The 26,593-nt window shown below is 40.1% G+C and overlaps 1 protein-coding gene across 2 annotated transcripts; it reads right to left on the bottom strand.

The window, feature by feature from the left end:
• gclc (glutamate-cysteine ligase, catalytic subunit) lies at positions 1-26,593 on the bottom strand. Of its 2 annotated transcripts, none has more exons than XM_036573667.1 (16): positions 25,982-26,593; positions 21,252-21,364; positions 19,770-19,952; positions 17,173-17,286; positions 14,196-14,254; positions 12,396-12,532; positions 11,745-11,819; positions 10,041-10,157; positions 9,769-9,907; positions 8,757-8,869; positions 8,526-8,618; positions 5,240-5,344; positions 5,032-5,113; positions 4,730-4,842; positions 4,470-4,590; positions 1-1,291 (listed from the first exon to the last, which is right to left on the bottom strand). In XM_036573667.1, exons 1-16 carry the CDS (start codon positions 26,129-26,131, stop codon positions 1,110-1,112), a joined length of 1,896 nt encoding a protein of 631 aa, XP_036429560.1. In that variant the 5' UTR covers positions 26,132-26,593; the 3' UTR covers positions 1-1,109. The 2 variants fall into 2 exon arrangements, with proteins under 2 accessions (XP_036429560.1, XP_036429561.1); XM_036573668.1 differs by lacking the exon at positions 25,982-26,593 and adding an exon at positions 21,506-21,555.

Raw genomic sequence — 26,593 nt, forward strand, 5'->3', positions numbered from 1 at the left:
AAATATTCTGACCAGCTTTATGTTTGTTTTCACCAAGATGTTGAAATTTGAGACACATGATTTATAACATGGTGATAAAGGACTGTAAAGTGTATGATATGTACAGAAACTGCTTTATTTGAGGCCATATACAGACACCAATGAGGCAGAGGCTTTCCCTGGCACAATGACCTTACATTGGTCTAATTCCCCAGCAAAATAAAGAAAAAAAAAGTTCAGACAGTGTCCGAGAGCCGTGCACCCTCTGCTGGATGACTCTAAATGCTCTAAAGTATTAACCTCACCCATCTCAGAGGTAAGGCATCCAAACAGAATCAACTGAGCATCTAAATATCAAACGACCGGATGTTTTTCACTGTTTAAAAAGCTGATGACGATGACGATGGTCTCTGAAATGTAACACCAAAATGTACTTTCAGAATTATTACTAAGAGTTAAAGCACAATGCAACGCACCAAGCCACGTAACGCTCCACATGGACCTGTACAGCACTGCAGTGCTGTTTACATCTTTTTCTTTACATCTGTATATAACCTCAATTCGTGTGCGCATCATGATTCAATTTTTATACAACTCAAGCCAAGAAAAAGCAACACAGAGTAAAATCTGTTAAAGGTTACTCAAGACACCGCAGGTCAAGCTAACGAGCCAACGTTTTTGTCCATGATGAAAAGCAAGTACACTTGTTAATATGATGAAAGGAACAGTATTTACAGCACGTAAACTGAACAATGAAAACCCCTCACTAATGTACAAATTTAGTGTTTGCTACATTTACATAAATCTCACACCAACTCTGCGCTGGATCTGAAGCCAGAAACGAGGGAAATATGTACACGTCTGATCTCAATTACATATTTGATCTTGCAAGATATTAAAATAATTTCCAGATTTCATAAAAATCTGATATATACAAATTCAATAGACATTTGGCCGAGCCCCTGCAATGTGCACATGCTGTTATTGACTGGTTTATTAATTTCACTTAAATATCCTCTCTAACGCTTAATTTTATTCTGGACCACTCTCTTCTTTAAATGAAACATTTTGGTCTTCGATTTTCATGCAAAAAGGAGTAGAAGGGGCTTGAGTAACGACAAGCAAACATCTCATTTGCCTCTGTTGACCGGGTCACCAATCAGTTCAGGGCAGCCCTCCTGACCCTTGGCGATTCGGTCGCATTTCCGAAGCAGGTCATAGTTTATTTTGTCGGTGATGATGCTGTCTTGCTTGTAGTGCGGATGCTTGGCAACGAACTCCCTCATCCATTTGGCCACGGTCATCAGCTCACCTGGAGATAATGAGCGTTCAAAAAAGGGGGGAGTTAGTTTGGGAATCTCAAACCAGCTCTTATTGAAAGACAATAATAACCACTGATTTTGCAAAGCAAATCTAGTGTTGTACTACTTAGAGTGACTAATCTCGCAGGGCCAGATGTGATCTTACAATGCAGAGGTGCACAAGTCTGGCCCTTACTGAACTGGGAACATCTGGCTTTAGTTACAGAGCACCAACGAGCTGGAACTCACTAAAGCTCAGCTCGCTGGGTCACTCGGTCATTTTACACTTTTACTCTCTAACCACCTCCACTCTGCCTGCACCTGTTTTACCTGAATTTGTACTATTATTATCTTACTTTCATCATTTTATTATTTATTTATTTTTTGTTTATTATTATTCACATTCTTATTGTAATTAAGAATATCCATATCTTGTATAATCTGGAAGATTCTATATCGGTATTCTATCCCCTGTGTACCTGCATCTCATTTATTATCTACCTCAGACTAACTGCACATACGTAATGTGTACAACAGTACATTTCATAGTTTTAATTCATAACTTATTACTGCACAACTGTACATTGGAATAGTGCAACACTACTGTATACTGTATATGTATATGCTATGTATATATATATATATATATATTTCTTTTATATATATATATTTTTTGTTTTTTTGTATTTTAATTCTATAAGGGGGCTACGCACCTAAGATTTTCACTCACTTTCAACCTGTGTAAATGTGATAACAATAAATGTGATTTGATGTGATTATGATTTTATTATTTGTCATTTTAATGAACGTTTTTTTATTAAATATTTTATTTATTTATTAATTTCTTTAATTAAATTTACTTTTATTGATATGTTCTTACACATTATCAATCCCTTGTTCTGCATCAACTCGGCAACACTGTAAACGAGGGTCACCTTCAATGTTCTCCAAGATTAAATAAAGGTTGACTGATTGATTGATTGGTGTCCAGCATAGTTTGGAGGTTTCCCTACTCAAACACACCAACTTAACATGGTAATTAACAGATAAGCGTAATCAGGTGTATTGTAGCAGGTAAACTGGCAAACTGTGCTGGACACTGACCATCCAGGACCGTAGCTGTGCACCCCTGTTGTAATCAGAACATTTGGGGACAACCATAGGAAACTGGGCTTGCTCGAGACGAACTGCACCTCACACTGGCGGTTAGCGAGATTAACTAGTTGCAGTTGGAGGACGAGCTGAGACAAAAGCAGTTTTACCGACAGGACCCCATGTGAGCCAGCAGCTCTTGCGGCGTTCACATATGAGATACAACATTTCTTTGAAGAACATAAATCTGAATTTCACATATGAAAATAACCACAACACTACATATTTTAATAGGCTATGTACTGTGGTCACTACAGTTTGTGTCTACATGGTTGTTCGCTGAGCTTTCAACTAGAGGTCTGTGCAGGACGGTTTTTTCAGTCCCACTCCTGCAAGATTTCATCCTGTTCCAATAGAAAATCGGAATCACTTGTCCGGCTCCCGCCTGCGCAGTTCAGTCAAGGCAAACTGACATCCAATACCTGACATAGTCTATTCACAAATACATTATCCTATGCTGAAATAACGCAGCAGTCATGGTCATCTGGTCATCTGCTTGAACACAAAGCACGAATTAAACCACAGAGCGGTTATTTTTGGCGTTTTGCTGGGCAGCTGTGGCCGTCGGACTGAAGGCTCCACCGTCTCTGTGTTCACTTGATCGGTTGCTTTGCAACTCTTTAGAATGACTTCATTTGAACTGTTGCTGTTATCATTATATTTATTATATAATTCATTATACATATAAAGATTTAGTGATTATTCTACTTTATTCAAGCTATTCTTTTATTTGCATGATTTCTCTTCATGCACGCTCAACTTCCAACCAACGAGAATTTGGTTGTCCTCAAGCCGTCTCTAAGGCTACGTTCAAATTACCAGGCTGAAGTGGCACAAATCTGATTTTAGGCCTAATGCAAATCTGATCTTTTCAAATCTGACCTGAGCCACTTTCATATGTGGTCCTAGATTGGATACGTATCTTAATGTGACACTCAGATCGGAATTCATGTGCTTCTTTTTCCACTGAGTGTGCTTCATCATTCAGCGTTACCATGGCAGCAGAGGCGAACAGACGTTAAAGCCTGTAAACGGTGGAAAAGCAGCTCATCTCACCTTTTTCTCCTTCGTCTCGCTCTAATAATGAAGCTGAGAGCTGATCAGAGTTAATTATCTTCTCAGCGAAGCTCGTTCTGCTCGTTAGTTTGTGCTGATGATGCACGTGATTCATTCACGTGACATTACTGAGTAGGATGAGCTCATGCAGGTCATTTTAGGACGCCGGTTCATCACATTAATGACAGATTTGAATCACTTACCTAAACGAGTGAGAACCATTGTGTCAGAGATCGGATTTGAGCAACAAGGCCTGTAATGTGAACGTAGCTTTAGTTTGTGCAGCTGGGTGGTGAGCAACTGCGGTGCTCAGCTCTGAAAACTGCAGCGCCTCGGTCCTCTGAGATTTTAACGGCATGTCATTGTGGTGCGCCAGTGTCACTGACTGCTCTCTCTCTCTCTCTCTGTCTCCCTTTATTTGAGCCCCTGAGCGACGTTTTGCCTGAGTCGCTGTACAAAGCTGCAAACCTCACCTGCATGATCTGACCCTCCTGCTGCGGCTGCATAAACTCAAACTATCTAAATAACCGTTGCTCCACCTGTTTTTTTCCCCCCGTTTTGTATTCTAATATTTTATTTTAATGCTGTTTGCTGTCCGATGTTGACCAGAGTAGGACGGGTTCCCCTTTTGAGTCTTGGTTCCTCTCAGTGTTTCTTCCTCTTGCTCTTAGGGAGCTTTTCCTTGCCACTGTCGCCATTGGCGACGCTCATGGGGACTCGGACCCGGATTTTTCTCTAAAGCTGCTTTGTGACAACACCTGTTGTAAAAAGCGCTATATAAATAAACTTTGACTTAACTTGAATTTGAGGGTGGATTTTAGAAAGGCTGTAACATTTTTTCGCCCCAATTCAGCACTAAATGTTTAACGGGTTCCCAGACGTGTGTTCTTGTTACGAGACCATGTCTAGCCCCGCGACTCTAATGACTACCGTGATAGCGCACAAAACCTATGCTGAGTTTGTATGTGACTATTTGCATACCAGAAGCTCGCCTCTTTATGAGTTTCAGGTAGTTCAAGATGGTGCACCGCGTGTCTACGTCCACCTCTATGTTGTCCAGGTAGCAGTTCAGGATTGGAATGAGCCCCTGGAAAACGCCCTCCTGAAGATATGATATAATTAGCATTTACATGCAAACATGCAACATTTTTGAACAGTAAATATTCTCCTTTTCACTGCCCTCCTGCCTTATTTGGCTACTGAACTAGCTCTTCACAGAAACCTGTGAAAAGGAGCCGTACCTTGCCATTGATGATTGTGTCGATGCTCATCAGCGTGTACTCTTCACCGTCTCCATCACACTCCACTCCGTTTTGCGCTGCCGTGGAGGCAGAGTCAAAGACCGGATTGCAGCCTTGGAAGAAATTTACGCAAATACAGAGGACATCAGATTTATGAGGCAGGCAAGCTGTGCCACTCTTGCTTGTTTGTGTGGTTTTAATGTTTTACCAACAACAATTTACATTAATGACTAACTGGGTAAAATGAAAAGTTGGATGAAGTGAATACGAGTACACGTGAGCGGTTGAGAATCTTCCTTTACCTTTAAAGATGTCCTTCCGGAAATAAAACATTCCTTCTTGCACAGCGTTTCGTTTCTGGGCAACCTTCATGTTGTCGTCAACCTAAGACAGTAATTATTCAAGCACATGACTTAATTCAGCTTCTCACTGATAGAGACTTGGAAAGGCAGCACAAATTTAAAATTTTTGCATTAAAAAAAATAAACAAAAACTATGACTAAAACAAACCTTTGACAAGGGAATAAGGAAGTCTAGCTTGTAGGACAGGATCACTCGGGTAAGGAGGACGATAAACACAACATATGCGGAGTTCTCGAAATCTGTTAGTTGAACCTGTGTGACAGAATGTATACATTACATACATACACGTCACACGAGTTGGTTTTTAAAACAAACACGGACTGAACTGGGTCTAGTTTCACAAAACAATGTTAGTGTTACGATCATCTTAGAGAGAGAGAGAGAGAGAGAGAGAGAGATATTCTCACATGTGCATATTTTAGAAGAATCTGTTTAAACAAGTAATTGCCGTTAGTTGATACATCTTTACATACATAAGAACAAAAAGAAAGAAAAAAAAGGTAGTATGAAAACTTACTCAACTCAGCAAGCAAAAAGCTCTCACTGTATGTTTAAAGCTGGTCATTTAAATACGCCAAGAGTTCATATTAATCGTGTTTATGTTATTCTGAAATTTATGGACATAGCAGATGCTGAAAACAATGCTGGTATGTCAACATTAACGTATAAAATACATACACTGGAAACAGTAATTGTAGGGTTACAAATGTAGTAAAATGAATAAAATGCAGGTATTTTAGAGCAGTAACCCAGCATCACCTGAGCATTCTGCTCTTCAATAAATACAGCATTACATATAAGTTTGGAATATTGGTCAAATTAGGAGTGGGCGATTTGGCAAAAATGTCACGATACTTCAAAGGCATTTTCAGGATTCGTTATATGCACCCCAATAATTAGGTTATCTGGGAATTTAAAAAGTGAATACAGACAAAATAAAACCTGTAGTGCCACATAAGAAATACTACTACTACTACTACTAGTAATAATAATAATAGTAATAATAATAAACAACAAACCTACAATTACAAAGATATTCATTCAGTGTTTTACAAACTGTACTGCACTAAATCAATTAAACAGGCCTGATTATGCTCACTTTGTAATGAGGCATGTAGTCAGTGCTCTAAGTACTGACGATATCCACAATATGCCCAGAAAAGAATATTTTGACATAATTTATCACAATAACGATAAAATACCATCATAATGCTTAGCCCTCGAAATATCTGTCAATAATGATATAATTTGTGTACCACACATCACAAACTAACATTTAATTCAAGTGTTTAAAGTTAGAAATGCATAGAAATAGACATTCGCTTGAGAATGTATTCATTCAGTACCACCTGCAGTGGCTGCATCATGTAGCATCCAACAGAGGGCAGCAGTGGTTGTGCTTAAAGCACTGGTTCTCAGTGCTAGTCCTGGAGCACCATAGTATTCCCAGCTCTAACACACTAGTTCACCTCAGAAAGGGCTTTTTAATTAGCTCATTAGTGGGATCAGGTGTGTTGGGAGCAGGGAAGCTCTACACTGAACCAGGCAGTGGATTCATTAAGACCAGGACTGAGAACTACTGGCTTCTGCAATTGCAGTGGGTCTAAATTTATAGCGAAACTGAGCTCATCTAGTAATACACAATTAATGTGCCATGATTATGTCCTTATTTTCAGAAAGTGATTGATTTTTTTCAAATTCCATTTTAAGCATGTGAAGTCTCCTTTCACTAGCGCTTATATGCAGACCCAAAGAGTAATTACACCCTAAGGCCAACTTTTGTTAATTAAAAACTGAAATATATTGCTTAGTAATGATTCAATGACATCAAGCTTGTTAATATTTTAACATTTCTTTTCGAACTGTCAAAGTAAAATCATTATTGTGGTCCGTTCAGCCTCTGCAGTGCCCCCTCTGGTTAAACTTTTATAGGCACACATGGCGCAGATCAGTACTGGCCTACATACCAGCATCACAAAACACAAATCAGTCAACCGAAGTTCCCTCCCCCGATGACAATCATTAAACAAATCAGTTTGACATATGAGAAGTATGCGGTGAGAGTTCAGTCACACCAAGATGTCACTCTCCTACCTCATAACATTTAAAGGATAATTAATAGAGGTATAATTAAATGGTACAGATGTATGCAGAGTCATTCAAAGCAGCATAAATCTTGTTCTCCTTCAATTGTACATGCCTGCTTTGGAGGCCAATTTCACTGATTTTTCAACATTTCTGCACAATTAAATGGTTAAGATGTAAACAAAGACATTGAGTGGTTTGGGGTAAAATACTCCAAACTTACCAAGTCAGAATTGTTGGTGACATCTGAGGAGTTTTAGAGACTGAGGGGTCTCCAAAAGCTCCCTCACAATGGTTATGAATACAATGCCTGATACCTGAGACATTTTTATTACCGTTCTGTGATGTGCTTTTGGCTTACAACACACTTCTAAAACACTCATGGCAGAGAGATACAAGCAGGGCATTCTAAGGCAAAAATAATCCACCAAATAAAATATTTTTTTCCAGATTTGCCACTATTTTACCATTATCAACATTTAAATAAAAACTAAGAAACCATGTATAGGTTCAATAGTGGTTTTGGATGGTAAATACAATGACTATATTTGTGTTGTAGTCACGCAGTGTGTCCCATTTCAGGGGCTGCGTCCTTCGGAGGCTGCATTTGAAGGCCAATTGTGTCACAGCAGCGCGACTAGGCTGTCCCATTTCATTCTCCTTTATATGCGGCCGAGAAATGTGTCCTCCTTTTCCATGGCAACGAAGGATCCAACGGGTGGATCCTTTGCCAGCAGACATATCCCGAGGTTCACTGCGTGTCGGAGAGGATTTGAAAACATGGCGGCATCAACAGAGAAACGAACGGCGGCTGAAGAGACACTTTTAAATATAAGTATTGGGTTTAAACTGAGGCGAATGACTAATGATACAAATATATATAAATAAATAAACAAACAAACACAATCTCATCAGTAGCCGGTGGGGAAGCATCTTCAGCTCTAATAAATGAAAAAATAAACAACTAAAATCGTTTCTGGCTCCGTCTTTAAAGAACTTTAAAATAACTAGACAGGAGCGGTGTTTCGTGGCATAACTGCAAGGGTGCTAACAGCGGTGCTGTGACACAAACACATAATCCGCCGTAGGGCAGACCGTCTCATTTCGGTCCATCCTTCGCAAGTCTAAGCAGGCTTTGAAGGACACGCCCTCACAGACAGCGTCCTTCGAAGGATCCAGCCCCTGAATTGGGACACACTGATGGTGACCCCTGGTTCCCATCACGACCACTGTAATGAAATCTGAGTCGGAAAGTTTCTCTACAATGAACTATTTCATATCAAGAGTCCGTAGTCTGGAGATTCTAACGTGACAACAGAATAATGCCATCAGCTGTAATTACACTCACCTCCATTGGACGGAACTCCACTCTCCATCCTATGTCGGAGTTTGGAGGAGGTGGTTTGAACCGCATGGTCTGCCAGTTGGTTGACTGTATATTCTGTCCATATGAGCAACATCGAAACATTAAATCAAATCAAATGCAAAAATTAAAACCATCATGAATGAACTGTGATGCCGTTAAAATCCTTCAGGAAAGGAAAGAACACAAAATTATGAGCAATTATACTTTAAATACCTCAAAGTGGTCAGACTCATTCTCATCGTCCAAATGAATCTTCTCCTCAAAGAGCGACAGTGGGTCCCGAATAAAGAGGTGCGCAATGTGCTGGGCAAGCAAATTGTCAATCCCTGCAGTAATATGAGCATAATGAGTAATATGACTGCAGTAGTTTGACCACAGTTTACTTCTGACTCAGAGATATAACTCCATGGCAAGCAAGTAGGGCTTATCTGATTTAGATTTTTCGCTAGCTACCTTTCCATCCAAAGCATTATTTGTGGAAACCACTTCAATAAGCTTTTAAGATGTAGGCTATGGAAACGGAAATTCTTAGTAATATTTTGTAAATGTCGATAAAACTTTACCGCTTAACCTTTTTTGATGCCCAAAATGCTAGGAAAACCTACACTGGAAACATTTTTACCCCCTTGATAAAAAGATCGTTTTTACACATAAATTTAGTGTCATGTGACAGATTTCCTTTGCGCTTATTATAAAAACACTGCGATGGAGAGTTGGACTGAGGACGATACGAGAGCATTTTCAAAAGGAGTGCTTTCACTTTTCAGCTCTTACAAAGAGAGGTGACCAGAAAAGACCAGAGCTAAGAGCTCAAACAGCTCCATATGGCAGAAAAATGGCATTTTTCCTGTAACTGTTCAAATAGTACTGAATAAAAATACTAAAAAAGGAAATAAAATAACCAAAATGCCCTAATCAGTAGGATACGAGGAAGTCAGGGAGGCTAAAGGCAAACAAAATGCGACAAACATGAAATTAGAGATATGAAATACGTTGATAAAGATAACTTTTTTTAAATCAATAAACCTAAACTTGTTCAACATCAGTTTTTTCAAGAAATTACATCATTAAACAAAGCATTTATTGCTTAAAGTGAGTTTGAAGCAACAAAGCTGCTGGGCAGCTTAACTTGCAAATATTTCACGCATTTTAATTGTATCGCCTTCGCACAGAAAATGGATGGAAACATATCAACTGTAAAGCTATAATATCATCATCCCTTCACCTGCATCAAGGAGCTGCTTGTAGATCTCCTCGTCTTTCGTCAGCTCTATATCGTTGTACTTCTCGCCACAACAAGAGAGGTAGCTGTCAATCGAGTCATATCTTGACTTGTGGATCCTGAATTTGTTGTTTTTCAGCGGCTGAAATGCAAAGAACGTAACAGCCACCGAGAACGCTTTACTGACTGTTTTTAATGCACAGAGAAAACATCTGTGAGGCACGACTTGTAAAGGCAAGCCTCGCTTTTCTACACAATTCTTAAAGGCTGCTTACCTCCAGTCCCCTCTCCTCACGAGTCCTGTCGTCCACAGAGGCCGAGATCACACCCCAGCGGCAGTCGATATCCGACACGTAGCCACGGTAAAAGGGTGAGGCAGCGCTGAGGGCCATCTGCACATATTTTCACACATTTAAATGGGACAGATCAGCCTAATAAAGCTAATGTACCCAATGATGTACTAAATGTTCAACTGCCATAATGTACTTGTGTAGTTTCAAATACCCAGTTTTGAGAATAATAATAATAATAATAATAATAATAATAATAAATTAATTTTCATTCAAAGTACTTTACAAAAGAATATCAGTAAAACACTGGAAACAAAGAAAATAACAGCGCAAATGCAAATATTTCTAGGCAAATGCCAGACAAATAAACATGTTTTTAATCTTGATTTAAGCACACTTATAAAGCTTCCATTCCCAATATTCTCTGAAATGCCATCTCAGAGTTTAGGAGCTGTAAACTCCTAACTAATACTGGCCTTACAACAAACGACTTTTCAAGCGATTTCACTATCACAGACAAATATCCAATGTTGAGAGTGAGGGCAAGGGGGGAAAAAAGCATGCGCAAGTGCCTGAAATCTCTGTAAAAAAGCCAAATCTGCTCCACTAAAACGTAAACTGGCTGTTGTAGTAATTCTAGTTCACTGAGTGTAACAGTGATGTAAGGAAATGTGCAGAGGACTTTAAGAATAGCATTAGTGAAGATGCATCATTTTTTTTTCCATTTTTTTGCCTCTGTTACACTGGTTTCTAATTTTTTTGTTTGTTTTTTTTATTGTTTAATTCATAACACCCAGTTAACAATGCTGAATCACTGCACATTTTGTTGATGTGTAAATCTTTATGTTAAATAAAAAAAAAGTTACTGCACATCTTACAGGTTAATTAAAGATTAAAGATAGGATTCTGGGTGACGATCTGCCAGAATATTCAGTTTTACAGTGAACTGGGCTGAGCCCCAGATCTTTACACAACCAGCCAACATATCTTTCCATTTGTACGGGAAATAAACTCAAAATTTCAAATCATAGTCTGTGACTAAAAACTCTGTGATTGTTTTTTAGGTGTGAGAGAGTGTCAGACTTTGGTCTTTTCAAAGTTTTCTAGTGTATGGTTAGCATAAGCTGTAAGAGATCCTAGGAGTTTGCAGTAAGGCTGTCTCAGCTGAGTGAAGTGGTCTGGAGCAGCTATAACGCTTCAACAGATCAGTAAGATATTGTCAGAGCTCAGACGTATCTTAAGAGCTTTAAAGGTCGCAAGCAAGGCCTTATCGTGTTGATGCAGAACTTAACAGGAAGCCAGTGTAAACAGAATAAAACTGGAGTCAAACTTTCTTTTCCTGGTAAGCCCACACTACAAACTAGATGGAGCCTCTCTGTACACCAACATTCATCAAATAAGCCCTTAGAAGTTCTAAAGGGCTCATTGTGCAGTTTTATGTTGTACATAAACACTGTTATAAAAGTTGTAAAGGTTATAGTCATTAAATGAACAGTTCACCTCTGAGCCCATATATGGAAAATAAGCTCCAAAAACAGCCTGTTTTGAATGCATTGTTTTAGTGATGTCACAAAAAAACCAATTCATGCTCAACCCTGCTTTTTAGTGTATTTGCTAGTCGAGAAGAAATCCACAGAAAACAAACCGCTTTGACTGTTACAAATGATCAATATTCACAGTCTTACTCACCACAATGGGACAGAATGTGGCTAACTGGTCGTAGAGGTATCGTGCCTCGCTGATGCTGCAAGCCTGGAATGTGACCTACAATAACAGCAGAGCAGCCCACAATGAATCACACCGCAAAATCAAGTACAGTAAACTTTAAAAGGTAATTTCACTGATTGTGTTCGGCAATTTAGTCATTTAGGATGTTTTAAGAAAATAAACAACGATTTCTTTATAGTGGTGGTGATGGGAACCAGGGGTCACCACGTATACAGCTGTTTTATTGACTACGCAAAATGACCAGTGAACCTACGTCTTCTTAGTTTTTAGTGTATATTGCAGGATAATGGTAAAATAGAAAAACGTCGTATCGCATCAGTTACAGTATTTATAACAAATTTATAAATTTGTGTTCTGTGAGGTAGTTTGAGGCATTAAACTCTTCAGTCGGCTTATTTCTATCATCACCACAGTGAACAAGTCTGACTTTGTAAGTCTCTCTAGAATGGTGCATTTCACACAAACCACTCTGAATGACTTGGTTCACGTTAATCATTTAACTTTTACGACTTTTCGAAAAAGCCAGTGAAATTTCTCTTTAATTTGAAAACAATTGAAGCCTCTATGAAGCCTCTTTAGTGGAACAGAAGTACAGACATCCCACAGCTCTACCTGCAGACAACAATTGCCCATTCCGAAGCCCATGGCGTCCATGTAGACGTGGTCAGGGAGAGCCGCACGTGCCGCCTCTCCATCGTCTTCAGGAAACACCTCCACAAACGGAGACGGAGTGTTCTTGTCTTTAAAGACTATAAAAGAAAGACACGAAGTGAAGATGCAATACAATGGCTCGAATAGCATTTTACAGGCTTCACATACTTGCCGTTGTTTCTGAACGCACACCTGAAAACTTGTTCTCAAGGCTGCCTTTAAAACAATAATAATATTTACCTTCCATAATTAACCACAATTCTGATGGAGCAGATACTCTTATTTTAACCTGTCAAAAATGCAGGCCCTCCCACTGTGCCACGTTTTCTAGAGTCTACTTTCACTTTGTGAGTAAAGTGAAGGGAATTCCATAGTCATCCACTGAATCACGCATTCACTCTGGTTTACGTAACACCAGGTTGTGCAGCAGAAATCTGGGCGTCAGCTCTTTTATTCTTGTTTTTTGCCACATAAAATTCTACGATTTCTATGGTAACTTCTGCTAATGTGCTGAAGTGAGTTAAAGTCAACGAAGAAGATTGTGGTACAGAGCAATACACACACACACACACACACACACACACACACACCACCTAAACTGAGGGTGCTGGAGCCTATCCCAGCTATCATTGGGCGGAAGGCAGGATACACCCTGGACAGGTCGCCAGTCCATCGCAGGGGAGCAATATACAGTGTGATTCAAAAAGATTCATCCGATTTCGAAGCGCCAGATTTTTACAACCTTGAGGCGTTTAGGAACCAATCACACAACAATTGAAAGATGGGGTCATAGAGTTTCTGACTGTCAGTGGAAGATGGCTCCCTTCAGGCTGAGAGGAGATGAGACCCCTGAGCAGAAAGCGTTCTGCGTTCTCCACTTCAATAAGAGTGAATCCGTCAGAACTGTGCAGTGTGATTTTCGTGGGCAGTGAAGCTCCAACAGCTCAGAGCGTTCGTCGTTGGTTCCACAACACTGGATGATCTCTGAAATCGCACTGAAAGAGCTGTGAGTGCAGCGACACCCGACATGCTCAATCCAGTATGGGATGAGTTTGACTATGGCGTTGATGTTGTCCGTACAGCTGGAGGAGGTTCATACTGAGCACTTGCAAAATTACATACATTTTATGCTCATTTAAACCATTTACAGTTTACTGCATTGTTCTGTAATCATTTACAAGTGAAATAAATCACTCTGAAATTGGATGTATCTTTTTGAATCACCCTGTACATCAAAATACTATCATGAATGTTTCATTTTCACATTTGATATTACATTAGATAATTTACAAACAATGAGTACAAAAATGGTGAAATGGCTAATTAAATCACTACTAACCAAAATAGTCAGCTCCCAGTTTTTATGACACATCAGTTTCTATGAACTGCTGAAACCACTGAAAGCTAAAAATTACACTGCAACTGGTAGTGTTTAGAGTCTAAGCAACTTATGAGCCAGTACAGGCCTTCTGGCAGAGAGAACACAAATGATGGTCACTTGACTTCATGCAGTGCACTTAGTGTCGTGGAGTTGCAACTCAAATAGTAATCCGAGCCGCCTCAGTGTCATCAGCATCTCAAATGAACAGAGTATTCATTACATTCATCTCAGCTTTCAAAGAACTATGTTCTGTCTTCTCATGGCAAAACACTGACAGGACAAACAAACTTTATCAAACAAAGACCATTTGTTACTCATTCCTGACACTTTTAACAGACATTCATGCAATGGAATGTGTTTCAAACCGAATAGTTACTCACTTGGTACATTGATCGCCACCTTTTCTCCCCTTCTGTGACGAATATTTCTCGTCAAAGTGCTGAAAGAGATGGAAAAATGAACTCTTTGTAGCGGATGCCAAAAAGTGACTATTTCTGCTGCTTTATCTACATAATTTAATGTTGCTATGTTGAACTGATGTGAAAAGAACATGATATAAAAAAAGCAGAGCTAAAAAAATAACTTTTTGAACAAGAAAACACATGAATAGGAATATGAGTCACACCAAACAATAAAGGAAGCTTTGTGCTTATTTTATACAGTGATAGAAAACACGGTAGCTCACAGAAAGCTCCAGTTCTACATGATGAACTTAAAATGATTTTGCCAACAGGGATAAGCACACAGTGTAACTCCTCTAGGCGCGGATTTAAATGTGTGGCTCTCTTTCTGTTTCAGAAATCATGTGTTTAACATGTGCTATTGCTGAAACCCTTCACAGTACGTAACAGAGCTTCACAGCTGACTCCACAACTAAATGACTACAACTTTTGTTGAAAGTATGTGCGGAGAAAGGGGCATGGCCGAGCATCGAATGCAGGATGGAGAAGCTGGTCTGGCTGAACCAGCGGGCTAAGTAGCTGATTATGTTCACCTGTGCCTTGTTTCTGCCATCGCTTCCTTCAGTAGGTGGCAGAGCCCAGAGAGAGAGAAGGAGACCTATGAAGTCGTGAACTGAGTCGAGCTGAGCTGAGCTAAACCAGAAACAAAGAAAAGAAAAGAAAGGACTGAAAAGTCCCAGTGAGCGTCGTCTTACTTTGTGGGCTGAAAAGCTGAGTGTTTTGCGTTGTGTATAAATAATAATAAAAGAAAGCTCTCTGTCTTCAAACCTGCCCCTGGCGCCTTTCCTCCACCCATCGTTAACGTTGTTACACTATGCTAATACATAGTGGCTCCAAATAGTCCATATATTGGATCAGGACCATTCAGACCCTTCTGTGCACTAGAAAGAGTACAGCACTCTAAGCAGAAGGGTAGTTTCGGTGGGGTGAACACGGTAATGTTGTTTGAGTTTAGATGGTTGTTATAGTTAGCCACATTAATTGCAGCATTAGGTGACTGTTTAAACCAAGGATGTCTACCTCAACCACTAAAAGGGCCACATTACAAAAACCTCATCAAATCTGTGGGCCAGAGAAAAAAATGTTTCAATTCCATTTTTAATTAATGTTGTGCTGTAACCTGAACCAACCGTTATTTATTCAACATATGCAAAAACTTCAACAGTATAATACAGACACTTGTAGTTGACCTTGAAATATTACATGGACACTTTAAATAGTCTAAATGTTAACGCCCCCAGGAGCTCAGTATTTTAAACCTAACTGTGTGCTTGAACTAGATGCCTGGCATCCTTTCTTTGCTGCAAGTTCATTCAGACTTGGGCTCAGTTTCTGAGCTGCTGGGCTGACGTTACGTGTTTATGTTGGTTGAACTGCAGCTGAAATGCATTTTGGTGATATGACTGGTGTGGAATTGTGCAGAGTTGTGTAGAATTGTGGTGTAACTGCTGTCCCATAGACTGCTGCTGGGGTAGGGGAGTCAGAGCACATTAAGTTGCAGTGCATGCTGGGAACTGTAGTGCAGCACACTGCAAAACGGGCTAATATTAATAGTAAACCAAAATACTTTTGTGGGCCGGATATGATTGTGTGGCAGGCCTGATCTGGCCCACAGGCCTTGTGTTTGACACATGGGCCCTAACTGGTCACTGTTTGTTCAAAATATGCCAAAATTACAATGGCAAAATTTGGGCACTGAATACCTGAACGATTCAAAAATATGTTTAAATAAAATCAATAAATTTTTAATAAAACAATAGACTACATTAGCTGCAGATCACTGTTAAACCTCTTTAAATGTCCCCAGTGTAGGGCAGATTTTTTAAAACTGGCCATTCGCTTGAACTAGACATCTACCACCACTTTTTTTTTGTGCATGCTGGAAACTGTAGCGCAGATTATGGTGAAATGGGTTAATATTAATAGAAAATGAAAATAATTTGGCAGGCCAAATAGGATTGTGCCGCAGGCCTTGTGTTTGACACATGGGGACTAAACGCTGATGACACACCTTTGTGCTTTTATTAATGGAACCGAATTCTGTATAAACAGCTAGTAATTATGAATGATCACATTACAGGTAAACTCGTTTAAACAGATGAAACAAGTTTTACTGCAAATGTAAAATGCAGCATTTTTTCTACAAAGTGCTGTAGCGGGTCAAAATAAAAGTCCCTCTTTAAAGCGTGACAGTGCATCAGAATAAAAGTGTTTTACTAATTCTGTTGTGCTTCACATCAGCTTCAACTGCTTATAACTACTTCAGACTTAAACAATTATATCTATATGTAAATATCCAACTTTTTTGGATGATTCTGAAATAAAGTGATATCCTTAGTTACTATTATTTCTTAAAATGCATGTAAAATGTCTTGGAATGTATAAGGCATACATATTTTTATATATCAACCACTATCCTGAGGTCAGGTATCAGAATCTGTATCGGGAGAGGAAAAAGTCAGATTGGTGCATCCCGACTAAACACAGAACCCAAAACGTCATTTTTGGTCAGAAATTATTTTTGCATTCCTGATGAAGTGCGATCATGATATCACATGACCTCTCCTTAGGACACGGTGCGTTAGTTACACTGACATTTCTATGTGTTGCTTGCTAAAAAATGTTGGGGGCTGCTGGGATACGCCCGCGCCCATCCTTCAGAGCTTTGTGTAGTAAAGTCTGTGGGGATGGGACTGGGCTCCTCTTAATCCCCTTTCATTTTAAATGCCTCACAGAGCTCACCCTTATACAAACAACCTCACAGCACTGTCTCAAAGGCCGCTCCCTTCCTATCAGCCGCTCCATAAAACTGCTGCTCACAGTAAACTTGCACAGAACTCATTTGAATCTACAGCACACAGAACTGAAAACAGGGAAGTGTGGTCAGAATTCACACCTGAATCGGGGGTGCCTGTTGATGGCCTCGTCTGGGAAGAAGAGGGACTTGGACACTCCTTTTTCAACAGGAGTTGGCTTGAATTCGGGCTTCGTGAAGCCTGGGCAGCCCAACCTGAAAGGCACAATATGAAAAATGGTTATTTGCACAGCAATCAGTTTGGACAAGTTTCCATCCAAAGGATTTTTTTTGCAAAAAATAGTTTAACACTTGAAAAATTCTGTTGATGTAGGCTATGGAAACAGAAACTGATAGTAATATTTTATAAATGCTGACTAAACTTTTTTTCCATTTAACATCAGCAAAAATGTTGCTTCTCAGGGGTCTCACGTGCAAACACAAACAAACCCAAACAGCACTGTGGAGAAGTAGAGCAGGACTGAGGAGGAAACGAAAGCATTTTTAAAATGAGTGTCACTTTTCAGCTCTTACAGAGAGAGATGACCACAAAAGACTTCAGCCTTTCTAAATGGAAAGAGCTCAAACAGCCCTGGGATCCTTCTTGTGACAATTACATAAAAAAAGTAAATAAATAAAATACAATAACATTTCCTTAACAGTAGGCTGTGAAAAAGTTGCTACAAACATGCAATTAGAGAACGAAACCTGTCAAACAAGTTTTCGATAAATCAAAACTTATGCAACAAGTTTTCTGCAGGAAACTGTCATTAGATAAGGCATTTTTGTCACTAAAAGCCTGTTCACATCTTGCATTACCATGTGTTTTGTGTCCAGATTGTATCTGGATAAACTTTGTCCGGATTCCATTGACACTCTTCACCAAAATGCATCCGCAGTGTGATCAGATAAGATCTGACTGCACTCCTGCTTGGTTTGGAGAAGTCCAGGCTCGCATATCTGGCATCTTTTGCTTGGGTGTTTACCTTCTTATCTGCTTTCATTTTAGTGTTTTAGTATTCTACTCACCTGCTGGTCGGCGTTCAGCAGACACATTTCCAATCGAGTAACTGTATATCGCTATTGTTGGAAGAAAACCCTGTATCTCCAAAATAATAACTTTACAAGAGAAGGAAAAAACCTACTTTACTTTTAATGTAAGTAAATGGAACCAGACTTTTTTCCAAGTCATTTTGGGCCATTTCTTTTGGTCCATTCATCATGAAATTTATACACAATGTAAAGGAAAACATGCATTTTCAAATTATGTCAAAACTGAAAAAACAACAAAAATGGAGATATGAGATTTTTTCCCACAGTAGTGATTTATGGATAATGAAAATGTAATTCATTTTGACTTAAATGTTAAAATGTAGGTAGAATCCATCTCTGACCCCCTAAATGTGGTTTGAGTGAAATGATCATAATCCAATAAAAATGTGTCTTGGTGGTGTTTACACCTGGCTTTTCAGGTGGTCAAGTGAAATCCGAACATGATCACTGAAAATGTGAGTCAATGCAAGGTGTAAAAGTCAGTTTGATAGAAACAAGCTGGTCAGCAAAACACGCAATTTTCATTTTAGCGCTTTTAATTTGCCAAAGTCGACAGAATCATAGTAACCCTGGTGTGAGAAGCCTTTCTTAGTGCATGTAAAGCTTCATGTATATCTATTGTTGCATATCACTTACAAATAAGGCTGTCAGGACATAAGGGTGAATATTAACTCGAGATAAATACTGCACCGCCTAAAGGGCAGCAGCAGCTTCAAGTTCTCCCTTGAAGGACTGTTTCACCACATTTAGATGTGGTGAAAAGAATGAAGGTTCTTGGTTGACTGCCAAAACTGGCTTTTAGAAAGAGGCTAAGGGACTATCACAACATTCTCAAACAGTGTTGATGTGAAGAGTTTCTATGGATTAACATAAAGAAAAAGGTAACCGCCCAAACCTGCCTGAAATGTAAAGGACATATATGAAGCGTTGCTCGCTGTGGCATGCAGCAACTCATTCAAACCTGGCACCAGCACTTGGTACTGGCCCAGGACTCAGAGCACCAACCCTGCCACATCAGCATCACAGCACAGCTAATCTGAAGGTCCTAAAATATACACTACCAATCAAAAGTTTAGAAAAGCCTTTGAAAAGCACATTCCACATTCAACCTAAACAGAAAAAAGCTGACAATAAATAAAAATAGTTAATAGATAAAATAAACTTACTGACTTTATTACAGGATGTTGGTTACAGTTTGTGCCATGAAATCCAGCGTCCAAAACTACAAAGAACAGCTGTTCATCCAAGACAATGAATTACATTGTTTTTTTTATAACTTGCTGTTGTTTGTGAACGTCTTTTATTGTCATTTGAAAAACTGAGGCTATAGATGGTGTTAGCGCTTCAGAATGAAGGGAACAAACTGCATTTTTAATCGCTATATCTAATTTTCATTATCAGTAAAATTATAGTAAAGAAAAAGTCTTTAATTCTGACATTTTGTTGCAGGCATTTCATCTTTATCTTCTGTCAAATCTTTGGCTGTTTTTCTCTTTTGGCCTAAAGTAATACCATTTTTTACCATTCTTACATAACCTATTAAGTTCCAAACCAACAAAAATAACCCCCCCCCCAAAAATAAGTGTCCCCAAACTTTTGACGTGCATCATACATGCGCCAACACAAAGGCAAAGGCTCCATGTTACCTGGGGAATGACGTAATGGTGCAGAGAGTTTCGTTCTCATTAAGCACCGAGGAGGCCTCCCTCCTCCGCTTGCCCATGTTGTCCTCCACCGTGTTAAACTCGGACATAGTCCCCCCGTAGGGCTGGCCTGGAGTGCCCTCAATCATGTAGCTGCCATACTCCGGCCTCCACAGCGTCGGATGGCTACAAGACAGATAAGGAAAAATATTGTTGGCAAACAACAAGCATGAAAGAATGCAAATCAGCTTCGGCTTATTTGAATTTGGAAGCCAGCCACACGCGTGCCTCCACTCAGGTGGACCAAACATAACAAAAAACAAGACAAAACAAAATCAAATACCAAATGTGAAAAGACTCAGATCAGCCAAGGTGCCTGCAAATAAAATCAGCGTTTATAGTCGGGACAACAGAGACGTCCAACTGTGTGGGAGAATGACCAGACAGCACGACCATGTTTTGATACAAAGTGAGCTCTCAGTATGTGGAGGGAACGTGCTGTGTTTGTGCGTCAGAAATAGGCAAAAAAGGACCAATAAAAATGCTTAATTAATGCTGATTAATGATTATATGAAACTGATCAATCAAATTGTGCCTCATGAAATTTCCTAGTGATATTTTCCTTCTTACCTGCTTTAGAAATTGATCTTGGGATAAAAACACATCATTACAGGTCAGTACACACAAATAGGCTGGTGAGGAAGGTGAGTATACGGCGTATGCATGGCCACCTACACCGCTGGTGTGTGGGAGTGTAGGGGAGTAACAGTGCATTTGTTGCACGCCCTTCAGTATGTGCAGCAGAGAGGCAGTAATGAGGAATGCCACAGCTTTCCCATTCTCCCAGTATGCACTGCTGTTTCCCTTGAACTGGGGACAGCTACACATGTGTGGAGGCCATTCAGAAGAGCGTTGTACAAACACAGTCCCTTGAAAAAGGGCCGCATTCCTCACTCAGACAGTTTTATAGGGCCATTTTCCAAACAACGATTACACAAACGCACATGTTTCTTTGACAAATGGCAGCGAACAGAGCTTGTAACTGTAGGAAATTATGACAGTATGAAATACAAAAGGTAACTGATTATTCATCGTAAATGCTGGATGCCTCATTCACTAATACCTTCCTAAGTTTTGCTTAAATGTATTCTTAAGAAAAGTTCTAAGAAAAAGTCGACGTCAGATTTACTGCAGAACTGTGTATGCAGATTCTGTTCTTACCTAAAAACAAATCCCAAATAAGAAAACACTGGTGAATGTCAGAGTCTTTGTAAAAACTGCATAAAAGTGGGTTTTAAGAAGAAATTTTCCTCTTAATAACTGTTGGTGAATGAGGCCCAATGCTATCGTCTGTAGTTGAGGGAAGAGCATATCAGCTTCCTCATTGTGTTGAACTGTGGAAAATAATTCCAGTAATCAGACAAAACGTAAACACGTTAACGTTTTCTAAACATGCCTCCATGACAACAGGCTGTAGCTACTTACTTGGGGTTGATCTTTTCGCCTTTTTCCTGAAGCGTTTCCAAAACTTCTTTTCCATTCAGAACCAGTTGCACTCTTTCATGCTTGTCATCCAGTTCCACCAGCATGTACTCTACCTGCAAAAGAATTAAAAGGGTAATCTGACTGATTTTAACCCTTGTGTGGTGTTGATGTGTGTGTTACTCAGTGGTCTGGTGGACCCACCACATTATTGTTTTATTAAATCAATACAGCCACAAGAATTTATGTAAAAATACCAGAAGTTTAAAATATCACAAGTGTCCAGCGTAGGGTTCTCCTTTAGCAGCTGTAGCCAGTCAGCAGCCTGTCCATGTTGTCCACCCTCACACAGACAGACACACACACACACACACACACACACACACACACACACACACATGCAAACACATGCAAACACACACACACACACACTAACAGCAGGCCATGTAGGAGGAGAACAGAGTGAAGGACACAGCACCTCCACACTTTTACTCCTCACAGGTTCACCCAACACCACATGTGTAATATAAATGTGTGGGGGGTGAACAGAGTGAAGACACTGAAAATGGGTTATTTTATATGTTCTTCACAGAAAATGAGCAAAGACCAAGAATCTGAGATTGAAATAATAATAAATCAGTTTATTTTTTCTTTTGTTAAACATTGAAAACGGGTCCGACAGACCTGAACACCACACAAGGGTTAAAAAAAAGTCTGTATAATTAAACGATTAATATTTAAACACAGTCATTGAGAGTGGTTTGATTTCCAATGCTCCATCCTAGAGAAACTAGAACACAGCCAGAACTGCTCACAGTGATGGTGATAGGAACCAGACGTCTGAAGAGTTTACAGCCTCTAAAAGATCCTCACATACATTAAATGGTTTTCGATCTAAAATGTATTTTTAGGCAAAATAGTTCCAAAAGAAAACCTTTATTTTTCATATTTACCAGTGTTTTACCATTATGGCATAAAAACTCAGAAGACACGTACTAAAACTGGTGGTTTTGGATAGTAAATAAAATGTCTATATTTGTGTTGTAGTCACGGCGACCCCGGTTCCTATCACCACCACTGTGAAGACTACTGAACCATTTCACACCAAACCACTCTGAATGACACTTGTTTACATCTCAATTATGCAGAAATTTTGAAAACTAGTTGGAATAGCCCTTTAAGATTCATTGAGTTAAGTACAACTGAACAGTGAACATGGATTGCAGTTAATATTACACTAACACTGCCACATCTCACCGGAGTCACTTAATCTCATTAAACAGCAATTTAATTTAGTCCTATATCAGGACAATGTAATAGTAACTACAGGCCTCAAACTAAAATCACTTTAAAGCATTAAAAGCCGTTATTCTAGCCTGTGTAACCAGCGCACCTCACAGTCACTCTGTAAACAAACTAGCTGCGAAATAATCTTTCACTTCATGCAGCTCGCCGCCATTCTGAGATTCAGTTTTTCCACGACAAAACGTGACACCATCACAGCCCCTTTCACTCGCCAGTCCTCGTCTTTGATCCTAACAACACTGAGTCCGCTGTCTGACCGAGGGATTACTCCAAAACAAACAGCATTCCGGCCCGCTGGAAATCGGCCAGAGCTGTTAAGAGACTGAAGTTGCACAGCGAAGTGTAGACAATGCAAAAGAGCAGATGTGACGCCATCTCGTCCAAAACTAAACGTCCTTATAACACTACACTACAGCCTAACCTGAACATCAACTCACAGCTTGGCTGTAATTTATTAAACGGCCAACATGCCACATTTTTCTTGCATTTAATTAGGATATTTGTGTGGGTTTATGCACCAAAAACAGTCATAATCCATTCTAACATGATCATTTTCCAGCCTCTCAAACGGTAGTATCACTGTTCATCTTCTGCACAATTCACTGGATAAGATGTAAACAAGGCCATCAGGACTGGTTTGATATGAATTCTCCATTCCAGAGAAACTTACTAACTCAGATTTCTTCACAGTGATGGTGACAGGAAACAGGGGTTGTGATGACACAAATACAGCTATTTATATATACCAGAGAACCTACATGTAGTTTTCAAAGCTTTATATGTAATGTTGATGATGGTAAAATAGTGCTACATCTGTTTCCTTTGTGTACTACTTTGCCCTGCATGCAGTGTATTCGGTGTGTCAGTAACCATTTTATGTAATAACTTTCTGTGAGGGAGCTTTCAGACGCGTTAACCAATTCAGACGTCTGGTTCCCATCACCACCACTGTAAACAATTCTTGTTGAGTTACTCTAGAACGGATCTTTTCACACCAAACCACTCTGCAAGATCTTAAGGACTTAGATTCTGCAGAAATATTGTAAATTTGATGGAATACTCCTTTAAGAAGGCTGTTTTAGTACCTCTACTTTTAAGACAGACATATGTAAATGAGCTCTTCTGTATTGTGCTTTATTCAAAAAGCTTCTACATGAACGAGTGGAGCCAGACTGCTGTAGGCTGTATAGGTCGACATGTAAATGTGTGCGTTTTTGTGACATCATGAAAACAACGAATAGAAAATGGACTGTTTTTGCAGGTAAGTTTACATATATGGAACTGTGGTGACTGAATATTAGTCTTAAAACGTACCAATGTTCACATACGTCATCAAACTCCTATTTAGACAGACAGACAGACACTTAAATATGGTTCTTCAAGGGCGCTTTAATAAGGACAGTGGTTTCATTCAAAACTATGAGTTCTATATAGAACCAATTTATGCTTAAATGGTTCTTTATATGTTGAAATGGTTCTTCAGACTGACAGAGAATGTGTTGCATATGGTTCCATACAAAACTTTTCTGAAAATGGTTCTATACAGCACCAAAAGGGTTCTGCTGTTGTTACAGGGGTTGTGCGTGTAACAATAGAAGAACGCTTTTTGGTGCTATAGATGACCATTTTCAAAAAGGCTCTATTTAGAACCAAGTCATACTTAAATGGTTCTTTGCATGGTGAAATGGTCCTTGATTGATGGAGAATGTGTTGCAGGTGGTTCTATACAGAACCTTTTTTGAAAGTAGTTCTCTATAGCACCAAAAAGGGTTCTGTATACATTAGAGGAACGCTTTTTGGTGCTATAGAGGACCATTTTCAAATGCTTCTATACAGAACCAAGATGTGCTTAAATGGTTCTTTGCATGGCGAAATGGTTCTTGATTGATGGAGAATGTGTTGCATATGGTTCTATACAGAACCTTTTTGAAAATACTTCTCTATAGCACCAGTAAGGGCTCTTCTATTGTTACAAGCTTGATCCCTTAACAACAGCAGAACCCTTTTCAGTGCTATATAGAACCATTTTCAAATCTGAAGAACTTGTTTCACCATGCAAAGAACACTTTAAGCGTGTAATGGTAATATATATAACTCATGGCTGTTAACAGAACCATTGCCTTTACTAAAGAAGCTTTGAAGAACCATCTTTTCTGAGTGCGTGGCTAGACGGGCAGGCGGGCAGGCAGGCAGACAGGTGAATGAAAATACAGGTTTTCCATGATATAGGCCTTTTAACAGTGAATGGTGTTAACAGCAACATTACAAATCTGCCTGCGGGGCACAAACTATTAAAGTGTCACTAAGAAGAGTAAACAGTAGTAGTGTAACTTCACAACAGCGCTAAAAATACACTGCGCTGGTCTGATCCCAGCATCATCTCGGTCTGATCGAGTTCACTTCTGCGGCAAAATTGAGAACAGAAGCGTTAATGTTTATAAGTTACGATATAAAGTAAGTCTAAACAGTTATAAGGCTTGTAAAACGGCTGTTTAACAGTGCTGGGCTGAGCCATGCACCTGCTCACGGCTCCTGGCAGAGATGTTAGCCGCAAAGCTAACCATGCTCTCCTCTATTCTCGTCTCTTCCCTTCTGAAAGCACAATACGCAACTCCATTTCAGAATTACATCACGGTGTAACTTGCAGGGGAACTTCACTGCTTTTCCAGAAAGTTGCTGTGACGTAAACAGAGTCGTTCTGAGTGGTTTGGTGTGAAATGCTCCGTTGTAGAGAAACTTACCGAGTTAGAACTGTTCACAGTGGTGGTGATAGGAACCAGACGTCCACCTCTAAAAGCTCCGTCACAGAAAGCTATTAGCTACATGAAATGTTATGAATTCACTGCTTGATGTCTGAGACGTTGTTTTATGATAAAGTTTTTGGTTTAAAGTGTATTTGAATCCGGAGGGGGGTACACGTGTTGTGGGCCCAAAAAAACGTATTATTTCGGATTTCTGACTACTTTATCATCATCATCATCATCATATATGAAGACTAAAACCTCATGTGTAGGTTCACTGGTGGTTTTGGATAGTAAATAAAATGTCTATAGCTGTGTTGTAGTCATGGCGACCCCTGGTTCCTATCACCACCACTGTAAAGAGATCTGAGTCTCTACAAATCACCACATCACCACTCTGAATGGCTCTGTTTCCACTTCAATGACGTACACAAAAAAACTGAAAAATTGGTGGAATTCCCCTTTAACGAGCACATCAGGTCATGATACGAGTAACGGGGATTAAGTTTAGGTCAAGTGCGGGGCTGAAAGTCGGCTTCCTCTTCCAATCTTTCCGTTCCACCTTAAGCGGTGCAGCAGTGACATCCAGGCGCCTCGGTCGTCAGAATGGAACTGCTGCCCCATTTAAGGTGGACCGGCGAAATTCGAACAAGAAGCGGGTGAAAGTTAACGTTTAAGCGCTCTCACCTCGTCGCCCCACTTCAGCACGTCCTTCTGCCGGTCCTTCACTTTGTTGTAGATGTGGAGGAACTGCAGGATGCCGTGCTTCCTGACGTGGTCGGCATACTTCTTGGTCTCTGCCCAGTTCAGCGGCGACCCTTGAGACAGCAAGCCCATCACAGCTAGCACAAACTGACCGCGCCGCTCGTTCACTTAACAGCTAGCTAACTAACCTAACCTAGCTAACTTGGGGCCACTTATTCTTCCCCGAATTGACGGCCTCGCCTCACACGGAGCTGAAACCGGGGAATAAACGAGGGCAAAATGAGAGATAAACCGGCGCCGAGGTCGCCTCAGCAACGCTTTCGTAAGGTTAACGTTGCCCGCTAGCTAACTTAGCTAAAGAGAGGCCTTTAAACCGACTCTAATCCGGCACCTCGTAACGGTCGGCGCTCGCGCACGAGACCACGCACACGCCGGGAAAGCAGCAGCGGACCGACACGACAACAACACCGGCGAACGCAGAAGCTCGACAGCGGACACTGAACCGTAGAGCTGCGCTGAGTCCTCAATAAAAACCCTCGCTCGGTTGCCGGAGTGTGGACTGAACCGAGTGCAGCCCGGCGGCCCCGCCCCCTC

The sequence above is a fragment of the Colossoma macropomum genome, unplaced genomic scaffold, assembly GCF_904425465.1.
Source record: "Colossoma macropomum unplaced genomic scaffold, Colossoma_macropomum, whole genome shotgun sequence".
Taxonomy (NCBI): domain Eukaryota; kingdom Metazoa; phylum Chordata; class Actinopteri; order Characiformes; family Serrasalmidae; genus Colossoma; species Colossoma macropomum.